Source organism: Bactrocera oleae, chromosome 2 (assembly GCF_042242935.1).
Source record: "Bactrocera oleae isolate idBacOlea1 chromosome 2, idBacOlea1, whole genome shotgun sequence".
Classification (NCBI taxonomy): domain Eukaryota; kingdom Metazoa; phylum Arthropoda; class Insecta; order Diptera; family Tephritidae; genus Bactrocera; species Bactrocera oleae.
The window spans coordinates 86218343-86228997 of record NC_091536.1 but is presented as its reverse complement, the minus strand read 5'-3'; the positions used below and the strand labels follow the sequence as shown (position 1 = coordinate 86228997).

General features: G+C 35.4%; 2 protein-coding genes across 2 annotated transcripts; one reads left to right on the top strand and one right to left on the bottom strand.

The window, feature by feature from the left end:
* The first annotated feature begins 5830 nt into the window (after positions 1 to 5830).
* On the top strand, positions 5831 to 8007 carry mil (milkah). Its single transcript, XM_014237570.3, has 6 exons — positions 5831 to 6048; positions 6806 to 6972; positions 7036 to 7159; positions 7224 to 7455; positions 7530 to 7609; positions 7666 to 8007. The coding sequence occupies exons 1-6, from the start codon at positions 5962 to 5964 to the stop codon at positions 7861 to 7863; spliced, it is 888 nt and encodes a 295-aa protein (XP_014093045.2). The 5' UTR covers positions 5831 to 5961; the 3' UTR covers positions 7864 to 8007.
* Positions 7861 to 10337, bottom strand: LOC106619475 (uncharacterized). Its single transcript, XM_014237567.3, has 5 exons — positions 9979 to 10337; positions 9636 to 9906; positions 9456 to 9578; positions 9236 to 9397; positions 7861 to 9171 (listed from the first exon to the last, which is right to left on the bottom strand). Exons 1-5 carry the CDS (start codon positions 10251 to 10253, stop codon positions 8152 to 8154), a joined length of 1851 nt encoding a protein of 616 aa, XP_014093042.3. The 5' UTR covers positions 10254 to 10337; the 3' UTR covers positions 7861 to 8151.
* Positions 10338 to 10655: the final 318 nt, after the last annotated feature.

Genomic DNA, 10655 nt, shown 5'->3' with positions numbered 1-10655 from the left:
TATATTATAGAAGTACTGAAATATTCTAATATTTTTTTTTTCTTATTACCAGATTTTAGTTCAGAAGACTTTAAGAGCAGCGTTGCTCAAATACATCAAAAGACTTTAAAAAAGAAAATAAGCTAATGTAAATTGAATTATATCCGAAAAATATGAAAGAATTATACACTGCTACAGAAAATAAGCACAAAAAAGTTAATCAGAAAAATAATTCATGCAAAAACGCTTTGAAATCAGCTAAAACACCAGCAACAGTGCGAATGCATGCATTCATAATTGACAGCGCATACACATACACACACACACACACACACACAGCCATGCAAACAAGCGCCCCTAAATGTGAAACTATTCATGTAAAACCAAAATGGCGGTAATAACACGGTTTATTGGATATCTTTATTTCCGCTTCAATGAAATCGTTTGCGGAAACGGATGTGGCAATAAGTTGTAATATTGTCTGGAATTGCACACACACACATACAGACGTACATAAATACATACATACATATAAATGTGTATGCATACTCCCACGCACGTCGCCTCCATTGTTCACTCAGATACACAGCCACACATTTATTTTAAATAAAGCTTTAGAAGCAAACTTATTACACGCACAACATTTTCTTTAGTTTTGACATTTAATTCGCAACCGAAATGAGCTGCAGGCCGCATTTGAGTGTTCTGCATCATTGCATACTTTTATTATAGAAGAAGTAGTATTGAAAATGGGAGATCCCTGCATGCAATAAATTTATGCTGGGGGAGACCAGTTACACCCATTACTAAAATAAAATTTACGACTATACCGAAAGAAATTTTGAGATAGCTTTAGTATACGATCTGATCAAATTTTACTCAGCCTGGACCTTTTAAGCTGTACGCGCAAACAGAATCATCTTTTTTATGTTCGTGTGAGTTATTTGATCTCCATATGTCAATTAGTGTATATTTGGCAGCTATTTGAATCGTTGAAAATGTTGCAGAAGTTTTCGTGTTTATCATACAAGTATTTTAGGAGCGTTTTCTCAATGTCTGGTTAAGCGCTTAACCAGAACTTTATCAGCAACATGTTGAAAAATGGTTTTCTTAATATCTGGTTAGCAACCATATGTCAGTTAAGTTCTGGTAAACTTTACCGAAAGAAGGAGTCTTGGTTAGTTTCTAACATATAGCATATGAAATGACAGCTGTTAGCTGTAAAATCTATAAGCGTGGACGGAGTTCAAACGGTAATTCTTTTGTCGCTCGTTATCATTAGTTATTAAGCATATTTTCATTAATATATGCATATTATATACAAAAAACAGGGTAATAACATTTAAATATTCGAACATAAGGAATATTTATTCCTTTGAAACCGAGCGCTGTTGCAACGATGAAAGGAATTTCAAAAAGAACAGAAATTCCAAATTGCGTAGCGGCGAGCTGTTACGGAAAATAACACAAAGCGCGCCACCCAAGCATGGGCTACACGTTCTCTTCGTCTTTCCTCTCTATCGCTATCATCCAGTTAAGCCACCAGCGGTTAAGGATAATATTAAGCAGACATTGAGAAAACGGCCCTTAGTGGCGCAAAGCATTCAGTGAAGGTCGTAACCTCATCAAAAACTTGCCTCATTCGAATCGTCCACCAACCTCTGTTAATGAAAATTATGTTATATCGAAAAAGTTGCAAAAAAAGTGTTTGAAAAATTTTCTGTTGACATCAGAGAGATGGCTCTTAATATATCGTCGAAACTGTCTAGCAATATAGCGAATGGCTCCCCAAAAATGAGAAATTATTTATATTAAGATACGTGAAAATGTATTTTTTTTTGTTAGTCGGGGTCAAATTTGGCCCAAATTTGATAAAGCGGTATATTTGGCACGGTTGATGGTGATGATTGACTGCAAAAACATTTGAATTACAAAGCTCAATTAAAGTATATTTTTGGTAAACAAAACTAACGCTGAAAAAAAAGGAAATATGATTCAAATTTTTTTATAATCCTAATTTCCGATAAAATTCCCAAACTATATTTCTAAGGTCATCAATGACCTGCTTTTTCTCACTCCGTAAACTCCTGATAGCAATTGAAAACAAAAAACGAAATTTAGGAAACTGTCGTCATACATATACTTCTTTCAACCTTTTAAACCTTGAAGTTTTCTCAGAAATGTGAAAATGGCACCACAGTTTTGGGTCGGAAACTTGTCTTCTTCACATACTTGCACATTATAGTAACATGAAAGATGTCAAGGCCATAAATACATTTCAGATCCCGATAGAAAAACCAGATCAGTAGAATAAAAAGAAGACAGAGTTGCGATTCACTTCAGAGTAACCATGTTTAACGACCATTTCGACAATGTCAATCGGTTGACGATCACCAACGAGCAAGGATGAAACACGATTCTTTTATAGGGATCCTCTTTAAACAAGAGTCCTTTATATTAGTCTGGTTAATATAAAACAGAAATTAGATTATTTAATTTATTAGCAAACTGACTATTTCCGAGTTCTGCCGAGTCTATGAAAATAAAGTGTTAAACATTGCAGTTAATTGGTAGCGCTCAAGGCAAGAGGCTCTCATGTTTGAAATGTAATCAATGTGCAGTTTTTCAAAGGTTAACAAATAAGAAAAATACAACACGCTGAGGGGCCGCAAACATTTACACACACATAAATACAAACATATGAGGAAGAAAGTCGAAAAAAGTGCCGTTACTGAGTGGCATAAGCGCTTGCCAGGTCTTTAGTAGAATGTAATTGCGAAAAAGGCGACGTTAAAATAAATTAAACTATTTTTTTTAAGTTAATTTCCCTAAGGTGTTTAGCGTGGGCCGCAAAAAAAATTAATAACTGCGAATACGACGCCAACAATGCACATTGTGACACGCATAAACACACATAACCTATTTGCCGCTAGTCTACACAGACAAACACCACGCAACGGTCCAGCGAATTTTTCTTCGCTTCGCTGAATTTGTTTACATTTGCGACATTTTTTCCCCTCACACATGTACATATGTACATTTGTAAACACGTATGTATTCCCACTCATAATTTCATTACATTTCAGTTCGCAGGCTGCTCCCACACAGCCTTACACTTTGGTTTGTCTTGCCATGCCCATTTCATAACGTATTTTCCTTTGTGCACTTCGTCCAAGTGTTTTGTGATTTCGCTGACTCTTTGTTGACTTTTACCACCACAGGTGGCATGCAACGCGTCACATGGCTGACTGCAGCCGAGCATATCCTCTTCGCTGGCGCCCAACCGAGTAGTGGACATCGTGCGAACGCCTGAACGCCAACCAACTCTACAGGTCGCCTGAGCAGCGCGTAGAAATGGCCAAATGGCCAGCTGGCAGCAGCGCCAGCGGCTCGGTTGGTGCTTGGGGAGTCTTACGGCAGCCGCTTTATTTGTTCTGCTCCTGCTCATTTGCAGTATCTGTTGGATGGTAAACAGTGAACGGTACTGCGCATTCGGTATCTTCAATTAGTAAGCAATAAGCGTTTGTCAATTGGACACAGGACAGCGCGTTTGTGCCATAATTGCCGATGCGCTGCTTCATTGACACCGACAACCAGTTACAGCTACATAAAGTGCGTTCTGCATGAAGTGCGACAACAGTAGGCCGTACTGAATAGCCCGCTGGGGATTAATTACACTTCGAGGCATAATTAGGTTTTTTTTCGCAATGCTTGAAACATAACAGTGCGGCAGCAGCAGCACAAGACACTTAGAACAGTTACTACGCTTTGAAGTGCAAAACTCTTGGTAAAAAGTATAATTCAGAAAGCGCCGGGAGGTCCTAAAATAACTACTTCTGAAATATACTTAGCAAAGCAAAGAAAATTTAATAGCATTTCCAGGCGCCACTAGAATTAAGTACACATGTTTAGGTGAGCCCTAACCTTCAAAGTACACAAGTCCTCATCGGACAGTTGGTCCACATCCACCGTATTCTCAAGACCCTCCAGGTTCTCAATGACTTTTTCGTGAGAGTCGGACTGAGAACCTGAAGAAAATACTCGCTGGGGAGAAAGTTAGCGACAATGCAGTGGTAATTACCGAGACTACGCCTATTTTAAAGCAAAAGGTCTATCGTACAACAAAAGTGTTATCAACAAGTTGAAAAAGCAATAAATCGTCCTTCTGAACAACTATAATGAATAATTAAATTAAATTTCGGTAACTTTTTTATATGTATGTCAAATGTATATACATTTGAAAATATTCTCCGAAAATTTTAAGTTGATCAGGCAAATAGTTTCGAAGATATGAGCGCATTTGTAAGAATTATCTTGATATAATCGCTGTTTTCAGTGTCGATAAGGGAAATTTCTCCGAAATGGCTGGAAAGACATAACTTTCTTAGATATATTTGTCAGGTGATCGATCGATGGGATAAGATTTTTGAGGAAAATTTCGGTTTTTCAGCTTCCCTTGAAGTGTCAATTTTTTCACAAAAAATTACTTTGTTTTTTAGAAACCGTCATTTCGTAAAAAATTAAAGTTTTTACCGGTCCTTCGATCATTATCTGTATTCATCTGTTACATAATTTTTTTTTTTTTTGATCTGAGATAATTTTAAGCAGAAAAATTTTCCTCACCGCCAGACATCTTTTTCGTAGGTCTACTGGAGGTCGTCTACGGACGAAAGATCAAGGGAATCCAATATATATAAATTAATTGAGAATTATTAAAGTAAATTAAGGTCTGCAAATGCACACTTTTTATTTACATATTTAAAAAAATCACCAAAAAAATCGCGCTTTTACTGACTTACAAGTGGATATAACCCCTCAAAACTTTGAACGCACCTGTTATATGGTCATAAATGTAATCTGCACAACCTTAAAAGCAGTCACACATATGATATACATATCTGTTAACGGTATTGGAACTCGATTTTTTATAACGAACTATTTATATACTCGTATAAAAACTTTTTTGCTTGTCAAAAATAAATTCGAAGATTTCAAAGTAGCCAAGCTATGCTGGATATGGTCTTTAATGAGTCCTCACTTTACTCCGTTCTACCAAATGTAACTTTTATAGAAAACTAAAGCCTCAGTAACAGTATCTTAAGTCAAACAGCTCTTCTACATAATACAAATTTAATTTTATTATTGAACTAGAAAAATACTAGTTCTCATTTTCTTACAATACGAAAGTTGAAAAATGCAGAATCAAGCAAAAGGAGGAAGGACGAAATTTTTCGAAAAAAATATTTGTTATATGGGATTATGACACATCTCATTATCATGTTTTATTAGTCCCGTTCAGAATTAAGCGCAACATAACGGTATCTAAATATTTATGTAAAATTACCAAATGAACTGTGTTCAGCGTTGCCAACGATGCATTAAAAAAATAATTGAATTAACATCGTGATTAAAAAATGAAAATTTTTCCAAAATATTTGAATTGAAAAATTTGCAACCGATTGTGATGGCGTGAAATTTTCTAACCATAAAAATTGATTGTCATCTGGCTACTTTAGACTGCTAGCTAAGAAATATATTTTAAGAAATTTTTCGCCAACACATTTTACGATTGCCTTCATGTTCAATCAAACTCGCAATGCCTACATAAAACAGCTACTAAGCCACGCGGAACGATGTTAAATGAGTCCAGACAGACAACATCGCCCGCATCCACAACAACAACACATTCAGCTACAATCTAAACTGAAGGACAAATAGACATTTTATTAGCTTCTCAGATGAAGCATATGCAGAGGGGATTGTACACACTTCGAAACCAAGCCGCATTCATGCATAAATATTCTACTTGTGCTCGTAGAAATAAAAACGAACGAGCTAAATCGTCAAAAATAGCTTTGGCTTGTCTTTTAGTGTCTAAATTTTGAAAAACAAAAATTTATGTTATTTTGCTTTTAATCAAAAACATTTCAATTCTACAATTTCCGTTAATTACAGCTCAGCGAGCCAATATAACTGTAAACAATGAATATGGAAGCAATGAAGATGCGCAGCTTGCCGAAGATTCCTGTGTCAAAGCAGAATTCAGTAGCAAGCGCCAAGAAAACAGCGGTGAGTAACATTCATCGGGAAAGTAATCACATGTGCTCTGTGATGAGTGAAACAATAATACCCTCTAAAGTATATGTACATATATATAAATTATCACCATGACAAGCTGAGTCGATTCAGCAATGTTCATTTGTATATATGTATGCAAGAAGCTGCTCATTTGTTGGAACCACCGATATCGGACTACAATAAGATACAGCTGCCATAGAAAGTGATCGATAAAAACCAAGTCGTTGTGTGAAAAAGTTTTTCATTTGACAAGATATCGTCCCGCAGTTTGGTATGAATTATTTTACAAGAAAATGATACAATCTCCAAAAATATTATTCAGATTTGATCACTATAACATATACATGGCTGGCATTCAAACTGACCAATCAAAATCAAGATAAATTATTTTCATACCGTTTCATTGTATAAGTAATGCACCTGTGAAGGGTATAGAGCAATGATCAGAAGCCACCTACCTCAATTATTGAAGACTTCACTAATTTTCTGTTTATTTTTTATGCTTTTAAGGTTAACGTCAAGCAACAGCGTACTTTTTTTATTGATTTTTGTTGTATTTTTTTTATATATTTTATGCAAACAGCAATCATTTCGCACGATAAATTTTATATAAAATTATTTATTTTTAATCCTGCAAAAATAGCATATATATATTCAATGACACTACTTTTTGTGTAAAATGAGTATATGCAATAAGGATAACGGTTTTTGTATGTGAAACTTGCTAATCAAAATCTCTATTTACTAGGACAAAAAGTTCAGTGAGGACGAGTCCAAAACAATAACTGAGCTTAAGAAACTTTACTTGGAAACCATTAAGCTGGACGTGGATTTGCAAAAAGAGATTTATAATATGGAAAAATCATTTGAAGTTAAGCATAATACAATTTTCGAAAAGCGCGTCAAACTGCTCGAGTAAGTTTCACTTAGCAATGGTTAAGTTGCATTTACCGTTAACTTTATTGCCTTCGCTTGCAGTGATTATCGCAAGAAGACAAAAGATGTTTCCACCGCTGAGAGCAATTTGTCAAACTTTTGGTTGCGTGTACTCAAGGCATCATACACGGAGTTTATAAGCAAAAAAGATGAAAAAATACTAACGGTATGTGGCCGTTATGTGCACGTTGATTGTTGTATTTTTAGTATATTGTTTGTTAAACTTTCAGCATCTCACCGATATACGATCAACATTGTGCAACGACCCGATAGTTATGTTTATTATTGAATTTCATTTTGAACCGAATGAATTTTTTTCGAATACTATTTTAACGAAAACATACTTTTTGAATTGTCTGCCCGACGTGGATGATCCGCTTTCGTATGATGGTGCTGAAATTTATAAATGTGAAGGTTGTAAAATCGATTGGAAGCAAAGCAATAGTGAAAAGGAAAAAAAATGTATGTATAAAACTAAAGTAGATATAATTTTTTTTTCTTAACTTCGAAACTAAACGAACGAAATAAATTTGCAGCATACACTTCGTTTTTCGACTTCTTCAGTCCGCCGACACTGCCCGAAGACACAGAGGATCCAAACTATTGCGATATAAATGCAAGTAATTTACATAATTATAACGATTATATAACTCAACTAACTTGCTTGACTAGGCTATTTTACAAAATGATTTTGAGCTCGGTTTCTATCTAAAGGAACGCGTAATTCCAAAAGCTGTAATGTTTTTTACTGGCGAAATTGCCGATTGTCAAAGTTCGGACTCCGAGTCCGAGGATACGGACGATGAGGATGACGACGACGATGATGACGATGAGGAGGACTCGTCCAATAATGAGGCGAATGAGGACTAAGCTTATTATTTCCTATATTTATTCAATTATATTATCACTATCTTTTTAAACATTGTGAAAACTATCTTTCCACTGCATATGCATTTTATATGTATGTATATATACTTTCAAAATATTTCTGAATAAAATTTATGTCAACAAGTATCATATGCGTCCTTATTAACTATATTGAGATATATATATACATATACATAAATATATATGTATGTATCTATGTATGTAGTATTAAGTGTGCATGTTAGGTTATCATAAATATTACAGCACCATATGTATAAACGTACTTTAGAATTAATCTATTGTCGGTATATCAGGGTCGTTCGTCTCAATAATATGGTCGGCTATGATTTGGCACTCTGGTTTTCCAGCTTTGAAGCGTTTTACGCCCTCCCGCGTTACGCTGGTGCCACTCAGATCTAGATATATTAGCTCAGGTGAACATTGCACGAGATGATGCAGTGAGATGTCGGTGACTTTTTTATAATTTCGTACGCTAAGTCTTACAAAGCTATTTTCGCTCGGACGATTGCCAATACGAATCCAAAATACCCCATGCTCCACTGGATTTTGCGGCCTCCCAAAGCAACAAATGCCACGATCTGAAATGGGATATGGGCGAAAACATGGGTGAGGACTGAAGTGCGTCACTTGTCCTGGCCCAGAGCTCGACCTACTAGCTTCACGTCCGCTTAAAGGATTGATGATATTCCAAAATAGTGGATGTTGTATCATTTGATCAATTTGATTATCCGAAATTGGTAGCGGACGCACATGCCGTATACTCGGACGGCGGTTTACAAAATCTAAGAATATAACTTGATCTGGACGCGGTAAAAATCGGCTACGTGACGGTACATTGCCGGCCGGTTCTGGAGCGTTGTTGTTGTCTGTTGGATTGTCTAGTGCCAAGCGCGAAGGTGAAGCGAAAGGTGAATTCATTGCAGATGAAGGCGATGACGATGATGTAGAAGACGAAGAGGATGATGTTGATGGTTGTGGGCTAGAACAAGTCGGTTGTTCCGTAGATGCATCCTCACGTCCTTCTTGTCCTGGTGTATTTAAATTGGCCTCTACAGTAATGGAATTAGTAGGTGAATTACTGTCTTCGCGTGTGACTGATGCTTTTGATGTGGACGGTTGACAATCTTTACTATCAGAATCCTTATTATTATTTTTGTTTGCTAAGCTAGTTTTTGTATCGTTAGCACGCATATTTAAAGGACACTCAAGTAGTAGTTCTTTTAATGTTAGTACCATATTAAAACATTGAACATCTGAATCTGTTATAGGTGTAAAACGCAAATCTAAGTACTAAAAATTCCAAGCAATATTTAGTTGACAATAACAGTGCTCAAATATTTAGATAAATACTTACTTCTAATTTTTTAAAACCAAAACGAGCCGCCATGCTACCATACGGTATAAAGTCACCCAATCGCGGACAACCTTTTAGACTAAGCCAACGAAGTGAAGGTATTTTGGATATCATCATGATATAATATGGTTCAAACCAACTGCAGAATTCAATTCCAAGTTCCTTTAGAGTAATGTTAAATAAAGATTGTAAATCGTTGTAATGTAGTTTATTTACATACCTCCAAATTCACTAAATGTGTGTGAATACCGGAAAAAACAGTTTGTTCTTCTGGTGGCTTACAGATATTACAATCTTTAAAAACTAAGCGCTTTAGAGTTTTCGGAAAATGCACAATTCGTACCTTCAAACAAAACAAGTATGTAATAATAGGGCACACGAACAATTATAAGTTACTTACATTCCTAAGATCTACTGTAACACCACGTAATTCCAAAATACTTAATTGTGTGCTACGCAAAGCGAAAGTATCCGCCAGCGTTTTGTTAAACTTCAATATTTCCGCACTTGTATATTTTCTAGATGGACCTCTCAATTTTATGCTTGTAGTTCCTTGATGTGTGCGCTCCATCACATATTCAAGTATACCTAATGGCAATAGTTTTTGACTTAGATCTATATGGTGCCAAAACCGTCGGTCCATCAATAAAGTATAGAAACGATTACAGCAGCTGAAATGATAGAAACCGATATAACCGCATACACATGTATGTATGTCATAAAAAAGAAACCGGCATACTTACTTCATAAGAACGTAATACGACCAAGAGTCTAAATTCTTAAATATTTCGTAAAGAAGCTCGTCCGGAAAGTCTGTGATACAAACTTTGTTCGATTCAACAACACTGCGTACCTTTGCAGCAGGTATATACTCCGCCACGGCTCCATTATTCGTATTAGATGCAGTGTCACTGTTCTGTTGTTCAACGTCATCCGTATGGCGACGTTTTCTTTGAATTCTTGACTCAAGGAGATCATTTTGCAGTTTTGGTGTCTTTTCCTCAGTCCCAGAATCCATTTTCTACGGTATTTTCTGCAATTTTGTTGGAACGCACCAACAAATTAGTTCACCATTTAAAAACAATTGGAGATGTGTAGAAGATTGTATGATAGAATTATCGGCAAAAATAGAGTGGAATTTTAGGGCGATCGCACACGGCGGATTGATATACGAAGGTAATTCCAGATAAGGTGTCATATTTTTACTAAAAATGTGTCATAATCAATATATTAAATTATAAATAAAAAAATAAAAAATTCATTTGTGGGTATATATTTATAGAAAATTTTTATATACCTAAAATATTTATATATATTTTATATATACTATAAATTATTATTTCCTATAGTTGATAAGTACTTTCTTTTGTATATACACTACGAAAAAATAAAAAAATTATATATATATAATATACGTAAT